Here is a 19,041-nt window from a genome sequence, read left to right on the forward strand (position 1 = left end):
CCTTGAGGAGCCTCATTAGGTTGGCCCCCTCTCATCCCCTCCATGCAGGGCCTGCAGACTGAGAGTGCCTTACCCGCATGATGACAGCCCCGACGGTGGACTTCCCGACACCAATCTGGTTCTTAATGGAGTGGTAGCTGTATGGAGTGGTGAGCTTCCAGAGGGCAACTGCGACCCACTTCTCCATGGAGAAGGTGGGCCACAGGTGGGTGTCCTATCTCCCAAGGGCATGAGCGAGCCAAGGGCATGGGTGAGCTTCTGCATATGGAAGTTCTGGAGCCACTGGTGGTCACCCCACAGCCCCATGACCAGCTGGTCCCCCCAGTCAGAACTGATGGTGTACCTCGACGCCCTCCTGGTCACCTGAGGGGGCAGGCATAGGTGAGCCTGTACAGCAGCCAGGGAGTACTCCTTAATACCAGAGTTGGGCTCATCCCACAGAAGAAATGGAGGACAGCCATGATCAGGGTGATCAGCAGCTTGAGCAGACGTGCGTGGGTCCAAGGCAAGCCCAGGGGCTGCTCTGGCACCACAGCTATATGGGAAAGTGCAAACTCTCACAGAAAGCATGGGAGCACTGCTGTAGGTATGCTGTTCCTCAACAAGGTAGGCAAGCCTAAGCAGAGAATGGGGACATACAATGGGGGCAGCACCTGGCCGGGGCTCTCGGAACACCTTGCCATCCATGTAACCCTGTGTGATGGCGTTCCAGGGCCCGTTCTGTAGAGGAAGCAGATGGGCAGTCTGGCGGATCTGTCACCAGAGTGACTCACTTTGCTGTATGGACCTGATCTATCGACAGGAGCTTTGTCTGATCTCCTCTTCCAAAAATAACTTCTGTCAACAGATCACTCTAGTGTAGATGTAGCCATACACAAGCTATTAAGCTACAATTCCAAATGCTTTGGGTGTCACCTTTCAGTAACTGCCTCTGATGGGAAGGATTAAAGAAAGTGCAAACAGACATGTTAACACTATTTGAAATTCACGACAGAATTTGTTTTCTTGCTCTGCTTAGTTGCAGAATCCAATGCTACTGTTAAATTAAAACAAATCAAGAACCTGTTTACCTTTCATCTACGCAGTATACTGAATCATTTGACATCTAACTTAAATTGCATATATTCATTGAGAGCTCTTGATATAAGTCGATTCCGCAGTCATCTGTCTGACATATATTATATATGCAGTCTTTAAAAAAAATTGAACTCTGGTGATGGGAATTGTGCATCCCCGGCAGAAAGCAGTCACACACAGGATCCAAAGATAAATTACTGGGTTACAGAGTGTTTCATTAAATATATATTCTTTTGACAGGTTTCCCCAATGGGAAAAAAAAGAAGTAAATTCATCTGTTATTAGTAAACATACTGATCATATTTGTGGACTTCCAAGAGGCATTAATGCCACTGAAATGAATTCTTATTAGCTACCAGGCTTCTTACACAAATTAATGCCCAGAATAATGGATTCTGATTGGCTGTGTCAGTCAGCAAGCTTCTATATAGAGCATTATTTGTTTAAAGATTTTATCCTTAGAACATTTAAGGTCAATCATTTTTTTCAACTGAACCCAATTTGCCAATACAGAGTGTCAGGAGAATAACGTTCTGCACCACTTAAAATATCACACAGTGTCGTTAAACAACAAAATTACATTTCAATGAGACACAAAGAATGAAAAATTCATTAAAAGCGACTAACTTCTGATTGCTTGTCAAACAAGTGTAATAGAATTCCCGTCTTGAATATCTGATGGGAACATTTGTTCCCCAGCAAACCTTATTGTTCAAGATAAAAAACCTTCGCAGCTTTTCCGATCAGAACAAGTTTCTTCTTCTATCAACCCAGCTCTTGTTTCGTCCCATGTCTGAAGTCAGAAAACGATCCACTGAATGGATAGTTTTGTACAAACCCAAGCGAATAACCGGGGATAGATTCAAGGAAGATCTCCTCAGAGCAGCACTTCTGATTGCCGCGCTCTTCATGGTTTAGCTTTGGAAACCTTAAACTGAAATTTCCGCAGTGGAATCAGTGCACACTCTTCAGGCAACTCTAGACTTTTTCTTCCCCTGACTTTTTTGAAAAAGGAGTGAGATTGAAGACTTCATCTTGGGGAATTGCCAGGGAATTTTTAATGCCTGGCGCGCATGCTGAGGGGTCATCATGCCATTCCCAGATATATGCAGGACTTCTGGCAAAAGAGCTATGATGTTGAGCAACAAGAGTCTTTCAGTTCTGAGGAGGGAAATACCACCAGAAGAAAAAAGCTACAGACCTACCTAGTCTAGCAGTAGTGGGAATATCAGAATAGGAACATCCATCTAAACTGCTGGGTGAAACAATGAATATGTTTACCCAGAAACCCGCCTTGGCCCCAGCAGAAATTCAGGCGGCCAGAGTCAAACGGTCAAGTTGTGTGGTTCACAGTGTGGGGTTAAAAATAGCAGCGTGGCTGTTTGGACTTGGGCTGGAGCCTGGACTTCAGAGCCTCCCCATGTGCCAGGTTTCAGAGCCCCAGCTCCAGCCTGGATCTGAAACAGTTACAACTGCCCTTTTTAGTTCTACAATATGAGTCCAATTAGTGTTAGCCTCAGCAACGAGACTCGCCTCAGGAGGTTGGGGTTTCTTTGCTTTTGTTTTACCATGAATGTTTAACCTGTGTCCTTTCAGAGTTAGCATTCTAGGATACATATTGATACAAACATCCAGGCTGAGGCTTTTGTTTTAGAGGAGCTGAAGGCAGTGAGATGCCAAATTTGCAGTGGGATTCGGGAACATAAACTTAGACCTTCTGGAAATCTCAAACCTCTTTTATAATACAACCACAACTAGAATGGCCCCTTAATGGCTGGCAACAATTCAGATTTGAATAGCAATCATAATCTCCTTTCACGAATATCAGTCTAGACAACATGTAAAAACCGGCTTGAAATTTCAATCTTTTAAAAGAAGAAATCAAGCTCATTCTTCTTTACCTCCATCTGAATCTGAACAAACTTCTGCATGGTGGCGAAAGTTGCCAAAGCTTTCATTCCAGATGGAATAAAATATATTCATGGAAAACAGATATCCTGATCTATTGCTGTGGGAAGCTATTCTGATACGAAAGTCAACTGATCATCATGAGCGCACCAGAACTGTAACCAGTGTATGAAACACTGCTTAGCATGTAGTCCTGTTGCAGTAGTATTGGCTGACTGCTCCTCTTATATTGTTTTAATGACTTGACTCTTATTTCTTCCTGATTTTGTCCTTCTGAACACTTTTTTTTCCTAAATGGGTGGTTCATTCTCAGACAAGTCTGAATATCAGCTGCAATTCCACCAGCTTCAGCCCATGCAAATGTGGTTAGAACACTGTTCCCCTTGAATGTTTAAGCATGCAGTTCTGATACTATTGATTAAGAGAAGATTTAAATGCACCCCCACATTGATGGAGAGTGATGAATCCTCATCTGCCGCTGGACATCTGTTTAGATTAATACCTTTAACATTTGGCGTGTTTCTCAGTAAAGGAAAAACAGCTTAAAACAGCAAGTAGGAACTATACCTACATAAGGATGCAGAGCAAAATTACTATTTTACTGCTGAGGTAGGATCAAATGGAACATGACATTGTAAAATTAATTCATCAGTAGTGATTCAAAGCAAACAGCATTTAGAGGGAAGGTGGGCAAACTCCAGTTTGTTTTTGTCATGTCTGAGATGACTGATTACCACTTAACATTACAAGGATGTTCCTACAGAGTAAATTATAGATTAGCTTTTTCTTTTTTGAATCTGACTAAATAAATTTATTCCTTGGCAGATCTCAAGAAATGAGTTTTGAGCAAACCAGAACTGCAGATAAAACACATTCTATTTGTCCAATTTTTCCTCAGACAAAGGAAAGTCGGCCATCAGACTGAATCAAATACTTTAACGAAGGCCTCCCCTTTCCTTGTTCTATGGAGAAGGACTGGGGAGGTGGGGGAAGAGGGAAGCTAGGTTGTAGGTTTTATGGTTCTGCCCAGGTTGCTGAACAAACAATAATGCTTGAGGAACATCACCACCTTTCTCGAAGGGCAATGACTGAAAATCCTGGACAGTTGCCACAATGAGTTCTAAGATGATTATAGCATTATAATGTTTATGTCCAATGTCTTATGCCACATTTATAATTGCACTTGCTTGGCAGGTCCCAATACAGATAAGGTAGTTAAATATTTCAGTCATACAGACCTATTTGCACATGCTCAGAACTTTCTGAAGAACTAGTTTTGGTGTAAAATCCCACATGTAGTTTCTGCTTAACTGTCATTCTTCCTCCTCCCCCACCTCAACTCTCCAAAGAGAAGGGAAAAGAAAATCTATATTCCTGCTTTCGAGTTATGGAAGGTTGGCGAATTCATCTTAACAACGTAAAGAGCTGACAACCCATTTTCCCACTGCCCCCTCCTCCACCCCCAATAACTCAATAGCTTAACACTGACACCTAGCATGTAATTCAGTACTCATTTTGGAGTATGTCCAAGACTAAGTTCAAACAAAAGCTGGTTGAATAATGGACTCTCTCAAAAGTGGAAAAAAATCACAAGGACTTATGTACCAAATACTAGCACTTTTAAAAACAATAGTGTCTCCTTTCCTGGTATTAAAATGAACAATCCCCTCCCAAATCCACCCAAGCAGCAGTCCTTGGGCCTATGAATTTGCAAATTTTCCAGCCTTTAGCTTTAGTCACGCAACCTCACCACACGCCACCTTGGTTTCTCCCCAGCTACAAGCAGCTACACCAGGAAATAATGCTGCTTCATGCAGTGCATCTCTTATAACATCAGGCACCTAATGTCTTCACAGAATACAACTCAAATATTACCCATAACCAGACTCCCAGATATACAGATCTCTCATTTCGGCTAAATGGTTCTCTTAGGGCTCTTGATGTGCTCACTAGTAATACCGTAAGGATGCAACTCACTCTGCAGCTTGAATGTTATTGCTCTCATTCCAGCTAAGCTTGCTGGAATGAAGTAACTTGATCTGTTACATACTTATGACCAGGTCTACACTATATTAAAAAAGCCCATTTCAGATACGCAATTCCATCTGCAGCAATTGCGTAGCTGGAATCAACGTACTGCAGATTGATTTTTCTGTCTGTCCACACAGCAGGAGATCAGTGGGACAAACTCTCCTGTTGACCTTCCTTACTCCTTGTAACAGTGAGGAGTACCAGGGTTGTTTGTAGAGCCCTGATCGTTTGATTTAGCACGTCTCCACTAGGAGTGCTAAATCGAACCCCAGAAGATCCATCCTGAATAAGTCAGTCAATCTTCCAGTAGTATAAATGTACCCAAAGTAGCACTCTTAGGACTTGTCTTCATTGCAATATCCTGAAGGACTTAAGAGCCAGACATGCCCACAATCTAGACTTCTATGGTGGACAGAGGTCCCTACCAACTTTTAGGGCATAGCCTACTTCAGTGCTATATATTCTCACACACACACACACACACCCTGCCACATGCTGACTCATTGTACAGACATGCCCTTGGACAAATGACTGCAGTTAGTGATTCCTAACTCTTCGACAATCCTGCCACTTTCAAAAATTCTTGCTCCTAAAACCGATAAAGTCTTCCCTTGAAAAACACAGGCACTGACCTGTAATGAGTTCTCGCACTTCCATGTCATTTGTCTTCCGCAATAACCTGATCAATGCTGGGATCCCATCGCAGTTCTTTATAGCCACCTTGTTCTCATTATCCTTCCCATAAGAGATGTTTCTGAGCGCTCCACAAGCTTTGCGATGGACCTCTGGCTTTGGGTGATCTAGCAGTCCCACCAAGATGGGAATTCCTTTGAGATGTCGCACATCCTTTTTTATTTTATCGTTCTCATAGCACAAGTGCTGCAAGTATGCCGCTGCGTTGGACTTGACTGGATCAATGGGATGGCTGAGCATGGCAATTACTTCAGGGAGATCAGGATCCCGCCACCGGGGGTCTTTGCGGATGCTGTCAATGGAGGGGGAGCGCTTGCCCAGACGGTCAATGCTGGCCATGCTCCCTCTCTCTGGCTGTGCTAATGGTGCTGCGTAGCCACCATGAAGATAAGGGATCCTCTCGTCAACCATCTCTGTCTCAATAGGGTCATCATAGCCCCTGCACACAGAAGAACATTCCAAAATTAAAAAGAAGTGTGGTTCATATTCAGTGCCTCCGAGCCAGAATTAATATCTGGGGGGGACGATCAATCCCTTTAACATCAAAAAAGCTTTACAGGTAGGATATTTAAAATTACTTTTTTTCCAAATAGTGTTGTTCTGACCATACAACAACAACTAAGCAGCATGAAACAGAACTCAGCAATGACAACACCACAGCACAGTATTTGTTTGGTGAGCAGTAGAATAATGACAGGAATTGTAATTCAGAGATGCTGTGTTTGTTTAGGCTACTTAGCAAAGCAATTTGACAGGAAACACTGAACCCCACCAATGATCCTCCTCTTATGATGAGCTAGAAATCAAACCGAAGGCGTCTGAAGTATGGACAGAAAGCACTTCTAAATTTCTTGTAGTCCTCTCCCCGAACATTGCACCAACACATACTTTTTAGCAGGTGTAACACGGTTCACTACATTTCCAACTCAGAGCATGCTCCTAAGGCCTAGACAAGCTCCCTCAATTCATGCATGACTGATGAAACTTCCAATATTTGGGATCAAAGCCCATATCAAATATCTCTTCTGAAGAGTGGTCCAGGACTGATACCCTCAACTGATTGCCAGGAGACCAGGATTTCCCCACTGAACTGCTATATGACCTAGAGCAAGTCATGTCACCACCCTGTCACTTCCCTCCTGGACCATGGCTAAACCCAAACGCAAGACCCTAGCTGCAGACATTCCGTGAATTAAGAACTGTACTGATCTCCCTCTAACTAAAAGCGTTGTAAATTTATTTTATATAGTTATGACAAAAGGCCAGCCACAGCCACCCCAAATATTCTCTCTCTTTGAAAAGCCCTTATTGGAAGAAGGGTAGGTGTTAGCAGATGAAACTGACTCGTTCATGGCAGTTACGGCAATGACTTTTTCATGACAGTCAGGACAATTTTATCCTCCTGCTTTGAGAAAGATGGTCTCTCAGGCATCCAGTTGTGAAGTTTCTTCCAAACAAACAGTAAATCCTCATTAACACAAGTTTTGCACAATGTGAAGCTGCTGGGCCCTCAGCCTGTGTAGCTTCTCGGCATCACTCTGGGAAGCTAGGGGGAGGGCTTTTAGCTCACAGGCTAAAGGCCCCTTTTCCCTGCCCAGAACCCTAGGGAAGAGGCGGCCATGGGTGATCCTGGACCCAGAGCCCTGCCAAAGCCCCCTGGTGCCCTGCTGAAGCAGTGGCCGCGGGCATTCCCCGCCCAGATCCCCAAGGAAGCGATGGCTGCAGGTGCCCCCTGCCCCCCTTCCAGAGCCCCAAACCGTCCTCCAAGCCCTCTCCAATTTACGCACAATTCAAGGTACATGGAACACAACCCTCATGTATCTCAATGTATTACTGTATTTGTAAGGAGATTTTTTTTTAAGCTCAAGAATTTGTTAATGAAAGGAATATATAGTTAATCATTTCTGTTCAAAATGACATTTGGGAGGAGGACCTTACCTCTTCTATCATGTAGGCTCAGCATTTCGCAAACTATCTTAAAGCACAGGTAAAATACAATGGCCATGTCTACACGTGCACGCTACTTCAAAGTAGCGGCACCAACTTCGAAATAGCGCCCGTCACGGCTACACATGTTGGGCGCTATTTTGAAGTTGAAATCGATGTTAGGCAGCAAGACGTCGAAGTCGCTAACCCCATGAGGGGATGGGAATAGCGCCCTACTTCGACGTTCAACGTCGAAGTAGGGACCGTGTAGTCATTGCGCGTCCCGCAACTTCGAAATAGCGGGGTCCGCCATGGCGGCCATCAGCTGAGGGGTTGAGAGACGCTCTCTCTCCAGCCCCTGCGGGGCTCTATGGTCACCGTGGGCAGCAGCCCTTAGCCCAGGGCTTCTGGCTGCTGCAGCTGGGGATCCATGCTGCATGCACAGGGTCTGCAACCAGTTGTCGGCTCTGTGGATCTTGTGTTGTTTAGTGCAAGTATGTCTGGGAGGGGCCCTTTAAGGGAGCGGCTTGCTGTTGAGTCCGCCCTGTGACCCTGTCTGCAGCTGTTCCTGGCACCCTTATTTCGGTGTGTGATACTTTGGCATGTAGACGTACCCTCGCAGCGCCTATTTCGATGTGGTGCTGCCCATCGTCGAAGTTGAACGTCGATGTTGCCAGCCCTGGAGGACATGTAGACATTATTCATCGAAATAGACTATTTCGATGTCGCTACATCGAAATAAGCTATTTCGAATGTACCGTGCACCTGTAGACATAGCCTATAACCAGTAAAATCTCACTAGTGAGCAACATATCACACAACAGTGGGATCAAAGGGGCAGGGGGAGGGAAAAGCCAGCCACCGCAACTGAAAACACATCAATATTCTTAACTTCACTCATACAAATGAGTTACTTCTAGGAGGATCTGAACCTGTGTGACAATAAATCAGTTTTAAACCAGATGCTGAAGATCATAAGGCATCCATACAGCTATGGTGTATAAAAGGGGAACGTTCTGCCTCTCTTTCAATTAATTGCATTTTTTTGCATCTGTTAAAATAAAGCAACTTCTTAGAAATTAATTACATTACTTCTTCCATTGCTCAATAAACCTGACAGATGGGATGACTATTAAGGTTACTATTTAGAAAAGCCCAGCAGAATCCAAGACAACACAGCCCTTTCCACCAAGTGTGTGTGGGAACAGACATGAAATAGCAAGTCCAGCTTATTTGCTTTATTTAAGCAGTGGAAGACTTTGCCAGCTGCCATTGTTGTGGACAGATTGGAACTGTGACTCTCTCCGTCAAACAAGCAATTTTAATTGCAGGAAAAAGGTTCTTAAAGTTTGATTTTAGGCACGCATTGTGCAGTGCCGAAATATCCCTCATGTCATGCAGAAGGAAACAGACTATTAATACTCTGCAAAAAGGAGAACAGCATTTTTCTAAGGGACTGCTAATTAAACTAGAACCCTGAGAAGAGCAACTGTGGATGGAGTCTGGGCTCAGAACAGCACAACTAATGTGTGTGTGAAAAGCATCTTCTTCTAACTTTAAGATACTCTAATTGCTGATCACAACCAGAAATGGGTGGGGAGGAAGAAGGCAAAGTATATAAATCAACAGACAGGTATTCACACCACTGTGACAGCAGCTGAAGAAAATCCTTTTAGTGATGCAGTTGTGTATGTGTAATTCCTTACTTTTTCCAGGCTGCAATTTACAGTGTCTGAACAGCCATTACATTTCCCGTTATGTATCAAAGCTGTTTTCAGTCTTCATTATAAGGGGAAGCAATAACATTAAAATGATGTATTGCTATATAAAAACAAAAAGGGTAAAGAAAGCACCAGAACTCTACCGTAACAAGTGGGGTTTTGTTTTTATATACACAAACTGTGCACAACCTGCACTTAGGATAGAATGGAAAACATGCTAGCTCCTTGCAACGATCTAGTTCCTAATGCTGTCTCTGATGCACCAGCAAAGCAGTAGGAGACAGAAATAAGCGCTGAAGAATCACCCTCTACAGACTTGCTGTTGTGCCTAGGTAACTTGTCAATCAAAAGACATTCAGGTCAACTGTTTACATGTAAACCACCTACCAATTCAACTGAACTGTAAAATTAAGTACAGGTTGAGCCTCTCTCATCCAGCACTCACTAGTCTGGCAATGTCCATGGTCTGGCATGGTTCTAGTTAGCAAGACATCCACTTATCATGCGAGGAGCCAAACTTCCCATAGTCCCATAAAGTTTGTTTACAGCCACCAGTCCTGGCTCTCAATGTTCTGTTTTATTTAACTCTAATTTCCCTTAAATGTCTTCTAAAAGCCCAGTAAGCAGAGTAAGAGTTGGTAATGCTGCTAGACAACACCACTGACCTCCCGTGAGTCAGCAAATTCTCTGGTTTGGCTGATTAGGCCCTGAAGGTGCTGGACTAGAGAGGTTCAACTGGTCTATACTATTCTCTTCCAACTAATCATGGGGGTTTCATGCATGAAAATTAAAATAGGCCTCATCTCTAAACAAGATTTTTTGACTCACTACAAGAAAGCCTCTTTTCACGTTGGTATTGGTCTTGTAGTTTGGATTCAAATGAGCAGTCCAAACATACGCCCCTTGATTTCATAAAGCCTGCCCACAGGAACCAAAATTCAAGAAAGCAGTAGTGGAGTCAAGTGAAACAATTATGTCCTCTTGTATGCCACAACACTCTATTATTGTATTACCAATTATTCAAGCATAAACTATTTAAAATAAACTAAAATGCTAGTAAATTGTATTTACAAGTTCTTCGAAAGGATCAAATCCACTTTTGCTACTTTGAAGAACCAGAATGGGGAGGAAAGGCTCGTGTCTTGGATTACTCCAATACAAAACTAGGCACGTAACACAATGACCTATTGATTTTGCTGAGGCTTGCTGTAGAAGTATCACTCTGCTGAAATCCAATCATTTCAGCATAACCCTGCATTCAATAAGAGAAGGCACGAAATGCCTCATTTTCCCTCAGATCCGATGTGCTCCTGAGCCCCTAAGTGCAAAAAAGACTGTGTGCATCAAAGTCAAGGAAAGCAAGGAAAAAGGAAATGCTCCTTTGTAGCCATCAGCAACAGCTTGACCAGTCAAGCAATGCCAAGCTAGCTGCCAGCCCATAGTCAGACTAGAAGCACACATCGAAAAAAAAACCACACAAAAGCCTGCACTGCACAAAATGTTGGCAGGTACCCAACTCTATTAATCCTCCTATTAAGTCTGATTCTTGCATAGGCTTGTCAGACTTCCGCAAACTCTGTTCTTACCAATGAAAGTCATCTTCCATGTAACAGTTATTGTAGTGAAACCAAGAGGATTACAAATCTGTTGCAATCCTTGGTATATAATGGTATTTGCCTTAAACAAGATTAACATTTACTTCAAAGTATTTTCTAGGGAACTTTTAATATGCGGTACACAATGTTAATAAGTATACACAAATTTTGGCCCAGTGGACCTCAACTGAATGAAAAAAGGTAGTTTTTCCCTCATCTGATGCATGGCTAACCTACCGGGAATGGCCTCTCCATCTAGCACAAGCAACATCTGGAAGTTTCCAATGCAGGGCAATGAGTTAATATCTGTGAACCCAGAACTGTTGAAAGGGAATTAAAGGGAATAGAAGAGGGCTCGATGAATGCAAACAGGTTTCTGTCTGAGCTCAGGTTCAAAATAGTAAAAGTCATTAAGTCAGAATAATAATTTAAAAAAATAAACACACTTTTTAAAAATGGGGAAAATAGGGTTTTTTTGGGAATTTAAACAGGAAAACTTAACAGGTCATTCTCTCTCTGCAGAGGTGCTTCCAAACATCCAGGAAAAAGGAACATGAGGTGGGAAGAGTACCCAAAAAGTTACTGGGGACGGGGAGATGGGAGGGGATGGTTAAATAAATAAAACTCAGAGGTCCTTGTGGAAAACTACTTGAATAAAAGTATAAGAATATTACACCTTGATTGCATACAATTTTCCAGAAGTGTCCACCTTATGGAAATCCATGGACATTTCTGGATACTTGAGTACAACTAAGATGTGATGCTTTGTACATTTACTCAAGTAGCATTCCATAAGGCATACTCCAACTTTTACAATAATTACATTTTTTCCCCAAAGCAGCTGTACTTTTACAGGGGTACTTTTTGTACCTCTGCATGGAAAAATATAACCCCTGGAGGCTAATCAGAAAAACAAGCTTGCACTGACTGTTGAGACAGAAAATTAAAATACGTGAAAATAATTAAAATTCTGAACTGCATCAGAACTTCATTCTGCCTGACTCTGGCCAGGCATCTCAATACACTACCACCCAGTGTTCCTTGAAACCTATGCGTGCCTTGTACAGCCCATCAGGAGAGATTCAAATACCACCAACCTGATTAGCACATCACCCAGTGCTAGGCTTTTTTGTTTTAGTTTCGGTTTTTGTTGTTTGTTTTTGGTTTCTACTGGTGGTGCACATTCACACATAACTAGGTGCATATGAAAATTATTCCGCACATGGGTGGAAAGATCAGCAGGAACATTTCTTCTATCAGAACTAAGCTGGTGTCTCATGGTTAACTTCATTCTGGTGCAAAATCTGCTTCTCCCCCCTATTTCCCCCCCCCTCTGTTTAAAAGAAAACTGACCTGAATTGAAAGTATTTGCCTGGTGCATTTCAGATTTTTTTTTTTTTTTTTTAAAAAAAAAACATTAAAAGCATAGTCCTGCTTAAAGTGAAAGACTAATTACCCACAAAAATCAACTTTCGCAATGTAAGTTTTTATACATATTGTTTATCTCCCAGTTTCAAACTTCCACAGTATTTAGGTGTAACAGTAGAAGGGATATACACTCATGATTATTAGAACTAAACATTACTTGGTCAGATATAAGAGATGCTCTAGAGTCTGTTTACTTTAGAAGTGACCTGGAGGGCTTTCTCTTGTTTTAATTGGGCTTGTGTGCCCTCATTTATTTCTGCTTTCGCAATATATTGAGAGAGAGAGACTTCAAAAGACTTTGTTGTATAAATATTAGAAATTCAGGTCCTGTCTAGCTGAGAATATTCTCTGGTAATGATGAATGGGGTAGTTTAGAAAAACAAAAACAAAAAAAACCCCACAAAAACAACCCACACCATTGATACTCCATCGGTAGAATGCTGACACTAAGAATTACAAGAGAGTGAAAGTTGAACAATCTGCAGGAAGAGATCTACAATCCTGATTTCTCTTAATGTTTAACAACATCCATTTAGCTTTTAAAATCAAGAAATACTGTGGAGAACAGAAGGCTTTAAAATGATTAAAATGGTTTAGCACTTCCCGTCCCTCAGTCAATTGTGTAAGCTCACGAATATACATCCTGTCAGACCCCAACAAATGTTCCAATAAAGTTAAAAACTGAATAGCAGATAGTCCTGAGATTTAAAAATGCAGAAAAACCAGTGCATTTAAAGAAAAAACCCACAAGGCATGAATCCAATTAAAAAAAAATACTTTGACAAATCACATTTAATGCAAGGCAGGCCAGGGCTCTATTTTGCCCAAGATCTAAGTGCATTTCTTTCTGCTTAAATTACTGTGGAAGCCACTGTAAGCAGACCTGTGCACACTCCTCAAGAACCGAGCATGGTTATACAATTTTTCTCCTGTTAAACAGCAATATATGTCGTAGCATGGACCAGTAAAAAGAAAATGCATCATAATCAGTGAGATAAAACCTATAATAAGAGACAAACACTAACAAAGTATTAATTTTGGTCATAGAAATTGTACAGAATCCCTTTACCAATGAAACCTTCACTCAAGTGCACCAATTTCTAGACTTCTGGCAGATGTTAGTCAACCTCACATTTGACATACTTTGGTGGTTTAATTCCTTTGTTTAAAATATGCTTTTTTTTTTTTTTTAGGACCTACAGGGACACTTCAACATAGGTCTACAATTCTGACCGGTTTTGACAGTTTTGCACCCAATGTCTTGCATGTTTGTTTTTTACCTCCTACAAGAAAGCACAAAAACTAAACAGTTTTGTCAGCTAAACTCCAGTGTTGGGGACATGACATTAACATCAATCACAAAGTTGCTTGAGTTCTGAATTGTTAGGGTCTGTCTGAAGGATGCATTCCATAAATGCGTACAATTCAAACAAATGCTCAAGAGAGAGCAAAGATGCCTTTGCAAAACCAACCACAGCTACATGCAAGGGAATGCAAACAAATGGAAAAATTGGCTTTGTACACTCATCTGTATTTGAAGAGATGACAACAACGAAGCAATTCTTTTCTTCAATTTCTACTCAAATACAACTGGTCTAAATTAGTCAGGTGAAGAGAGGAGAATGAGACTACTGTCAAACGCTGGCTGATTGGATATGGATAAAAATTTTTCTTCCCCTCCACCAACTGGACAAGACAATAATCCACATGATTAGGATGCTCTTCTTATGAAGTTAAATCACGTCAACACAATGCATGAGGTAAAATATACTGCAGCAGACCTAGTGACTAGCTTTTAACTAAGTTTGAAGGGATGGAATGACACCCGGCACAGATCATGATATTTATTATTTTAAACTCCAGTAACATCTTAAGGTAGCAATAGTTTAAAAAATTGCATTTAAAAAGGGCCTTAAACCTGGATTTCTGCCACAAGCCGAGTCCAGCTCATTCACAACTCCATGCAATGAAAGAGCAAAAGATGCTGAGATTTGAGCACACAATGATCCATTTTCAAGCACTTTATCACCGCATGCTGGCATATTGTTTATTATGTAACAGCAAAGAAGGGTCCTGTGGCACCTTATAGACTAACAGAAAAGTTTTGAGCATGAACTTTCGTGAGCAAAGACTCACTTCATCAGATGCTGGTCTTTGAAATCTGCAAATCCAGACTAACACGGCTACCCCTCCGATACTTGTTTATTATGTGTAATTTATTCCTGAAAGTATCAACTTTTCCTGAAAATGACCTGGGACAAAATAAAATAAATCTGCTGGTCTTTTCTGAACTCCAGATAATATTTGTTGAACCAGAAACATTGTCACATACAACTCATCTCTTGCACAATTCATTGCTGCTTAGGAAACTATGTTGAAACTGGAGCATCAAGAAGTTTGGCAAAGTCAGGGAAGATCTGGGGTACTTCTACAATGTCTTATCAGAGGCACGTGTGAATCCAACTCAGCAAAAATACCAAGGTCGCTGCCAAAAGCAGAAGGCCCTGTGCCTGCTACAGGCAGAGAGCCACCAGTCTAACAAACTGATTCAGAAGTGTTGAATTTATTCCAGTTTTCACCTTTCTACACAAGTTTATATAATTTCTCTTACAGAAATAATTAATTGCAGGTCAATATTTTGATTGGGGATCAACCATGGGATCACCCATTCACCTTTTTAATACCTTTTCCCTGGCATTCCTCTGTGAACAGTGCCCTCCCATCAGGTACTGATGAGTATCATTGTATATCTTGCCCTCACACAACACTGTGCTAAGAGCGGTTTGGTATGGAGTGTGTTGAGAATAAACACCATCAACCTCTCAAGGTCCCTTCCAGTCCTAGCATTCTATGATATCTTCCAACAAAACTTCTGTCAACAGACTGCAGACAAAGGAGCCAGCCAGACTAACGGCAGACAGGGTCTCGTGGCCCACAATCCCCTACCGGAGACTCAGTGAGATGCGCCCTTAAAAGGGCCCCCTCACAAGACACCCATTCCCTGTCCACGCTGAAGTGCACCTACCTCCGCAAGAAAAAGCGCAGCTGCTGCAGCAGGGTTTCAACACCCGCTAGGAGCAACAGCTTTTCTCAGTGACCCAGGGTGCCAGAGCAGCCCCTAGGCTTGCGCTGGCCCCATGCTGCCGTGCTTCAGCACCTGCTGCAGCTCCTTATGGCCACCATCTTCCTTAGGGAAGGCGAGCCCACCACCACCTTCAAGGAGCTTGCTGTTGCTGCTGGACATCATACCTACGTCCACCCCCCTGGATGCACAGCCAGATTTGGAAGCATTTCACCAATTCCAACTGGCAGGACCAGCAGGACATGAGGCAGTGAGACAACCGGCAGTGGCTCTACAACTTCCCTAGGCAGAAAGATAACTTTCTGGAGCTCTGTGCCTGGCTCACCCCTGCCCTCTGGAGATAGGAGACCTGGCTGAGGCCTGCCATCCCCATGGAGAAGCAGGTCACAGTTGCCCTATGGAAGCTTGCCACCCCCGACAGCTACCGCTTGATGGGAAACCAGTTTGGTGTAGGGAAGTCCAGCATCAGGGCCCACTTCATGGAGGTAAGGCACATTCTGTCTGCAGTCCCTACATCAGGGAAGAGCCTCACGAAGTGGGCTTGGGGGTGCAAGGGGGGGGGTTAGGGTGCAGCCACACAGGGGGGCTCCTGAAGATCTTCAGTGTGGGGGCCTGAGGAGGGCCCCCCCCCCAAGGCCCAGGGACTCCCTCCCTGAGTCCCTGACATGTGTTCAGTCCCCTCCCTCTGCAGGTCAAGACAGCTACCAACACCATGCTGCTGTGGAGGGTTGCCTGTCTGGGAGACACGGATGCAGTTGTGGTCAGCTTTCCCGCCCTGGGATTATCAGTGGGATCCATATCCCGATCTGTGCCATGGAGCATTGCGTGGCCAAGTATATAAAGCAAAGGGAATACTTCACAATGCTGCAGGCCCTAGTCAGCCACCATGGACAGTTCACAGACATTTACATCAGGTGGTCAGGCTGGGCACACAACTGTGCCTATGCCAGAGGATGGAGGTGGGCATGTTCGTCCCCCGCCATGAGTGAGCAGTCAGGGATGTGCAGATACCAACGTGAATCACCAGGGACACGGCCTACCCCCTCATGCTGTAGCTCATGAAATTGTACACTGGTCAAGTGGACTCCAGCCAGGAACTCTTCAATGTCCACCCCAACCAGGACAGAATGCAGGTCCGAGTGTGCCTTCAGCCACCTTAAGGCACGCTTTTGTCGACAAAACCTCAGGAATGTCCAAGTTACTCATAAGTGTGTTCTGTCGACAGTAAGTCAACAGAAAGCAGCACTTTAGTCAACAGCTCTATCCAGCTCCCTACAACGAAGAACGCCTCTGTTGACATAGATCTGTCGACAAATGACAGAGTCCCCATGTGGCAGGTCCCACTGTGCAGGCCACACAAGGCTTTTCTCCTGGGTCATTCCTATACCTTGGCCCTGGGTGTTGGTTGTTGCTCACCGGGGGGGGCAGGATATCAGAAGCTGCACTGCATGAATGACTCACCGTCTCTCCTCCCTATATTCCTTAGAGCTGCATCTATACCAGCTGAGGGCTGGGCCAGCCCCACCCCAAAACAAAACCCTCTAGTGTAGACATGGATTTGGCCTCTATATGTTTGTAAGTAGCATTAATCTTACTTGTAATGTTTGTATTCCATGATACAAGATTAAAAATATAAATTTATTAATCTGGGTTAAGTTTGAACAAGACAGCCAATGCTGACTACTACATCTGTCCTTTCTTTTGTCAGTCTTTGATGTGAAATTTAAGGAACAAACTGATCTGAGGTAAATGACTAGCCTCATGCATCTGGAAGTTGCTGTAATTTTGGGTGTAAGTGACCACTTCGACTAAGTCTTGCTTGCCTGGCAAGACAGACTGGAGGTCTCAAAGGGTCTGTCTGCAATCCTGTGATAAGACTGGTTTAGTCATCAAGGAGTTCACATTAGTTAATGGTTTGGTGAAATCTAATAGAACATACCACCAGTTTCAGATGTCTGCCCTACTTCTGACAGTCCGCTCTGAGACTAGCACACTCAGTCATGCACCACTCCAGACAGCTGGACAGGCAGGAACTTTTCTTTTAAGATGGGAAAAAAAAACTACAGAGAATTGAACAGCTGTAATCAGGCACCAATTACTGTGAGGCTTCATCACTAAACATGAAGCACTATTTGTTGCATTAGCTTCTTACAGATCAAGGGCATACCTGAGATCAGGTTTAATTGTTAAAATGTTTCTTTGAGTAATTGTAAAATGTTTAAAAGCAACCGTTTTATGAAGTAGACCTCATTCGCTCCTAAGTTTTCACAAGCTAAACTTTACTGCCACATTCAAAATAATTGCTTGTCAAAGCCCCGTGATCATATTAAATATGGAAAAGCAACAAAAGAAATGCAAAATTGTAAATTAGTCCTATCACGACTGCTGTGGAACAATACATCAAAAGAGATATTTCAAAAAACTTTTGAAAATGCAAATTGATAGGTTCTAAGAGTATTTAGGTATTCATCTGGCATGTCATTTGCATAACAGTAACAAAAACTGAAGTCCCTTGTTGCCTGACAACTTATAACAAGGGCTATAAAATAAAAACATCGCCTCGAGGAAACAGAGAGGTTACCCACACTTGGTAGATGAATCAATAGTTCAGTACCCACCAGCTGTCAGATTAGTGTTCACTGCAGCCCCTGATAGGTGTAAGCATGAGAGAGGGCAAAGTGGAAATTTCAGAGGCTCCTGTGGTGCAGCTCTGACTTCTCCTCCAGTCTGTCTTTGTAGGTACCAGTTTGTGGTGATTGCTTTTAGGCAGGGCTGACAAGACACTTGCCAGGCAGGGGGTAGCTGGTGCTGTCTCTAACCCACAGAACGGGCGGGGCTGAGGGCTAGCCTCCCTCAGCCAGCCCTTCAGTGCTAGAGGGCATGCCACACTGGATGCCATGATAAAGGGCCTGAGGATCCAGCTGCTACACCTGCCCAGGTAGCAGCAGGCTGTTGGGCAGCTGTTGTCTTGGAGGCCCCTCCCCACCATCCGTGGCCCTGCTTTTATGTATCTTCAGAAGTAACCCCCAAAATGCTGTCAGGGTGATGGAGCTTGACACAAGTTACTGCACCCATGACTTTAACTTATTTTACATGAAAAATGACAGGCATTAAGTGCACATCAGAGACAGGCCAAGTTTGTATTCCAGCTAGATCAGCCCACAGAAGGGTGGGTGGGGCAGGGGTGAACAAATGAAAAAAAGTCAGTGAATTTCATAGCTAGAAGTCACAAACACACTTTAAATGGTCAAAGGTTTCTAAAGCCAACCACCGACTTTCAACTGACAAGGAACCCCTTGCTCTTGAGCTTAAGTTTTCTCACAAGAGACCATTTTTTAAGCCCTGGGAAGTGCCAAGCACCCGTATCTCCACACTGTGTATCTCACCAGAGCACACGTATTGGAAGAGGTATTCCTTCAGCAACATGAAACAACAGCCCTAAGCCTCCTAGAACTGTAACCAGACAGCTGCTAATTTTAACATTCCCGTCTGGCAGCTACATAGGATTCTGGCCCTTTCCAAGCTCGCTGATGGGAAGGGAGAGAAGGGGAGAGCATGAAAGCAGGCAACTGTCTTTGAG

General features: G+C 43.3%; 1 protein-coding gene across 12 annotated transcripts in view; it reads right to left on the reverse strand.

The window, feature by feature from the left end:
- ARVCF (ARVCF delta catenin family member) overlaps positions 1-19,041 on the reverse strand; it is a 529,785-nt gene that overhangs the window by 127,531 nt on the left and 383,213 nt on the right. For all 12 annotated transcript variants that reach the window (XM_075012627.1, XM_075012629.1, XM_075012624.1 and 9 more), the window contains one exon: positions 5,649-6,148. In XM_075012627.1, the coding sequence (XP_074868728.1) occupies positions 5,649-6,148 (500 nt within the window). The remainder of the gene's footprint in view (positions 1-5,648; positions 6,149-19,041) is intronic.

Source organism: Carettochelys insculpta, chromosome 18, assembly GCF_033958435.1.
Source record: "Carettochelys insculpta isolate YL-2023 chromosome 18, ASM3395843v1, whole genome shotgun sequence".
In the NCBI taxonomy this organism is placed as follows: domain Eukaryota; kingdom Metazoa; phylum Chordata; order Testudines; family Carettochelyidae; genus Carettochelys; species Carettochelys insculpta.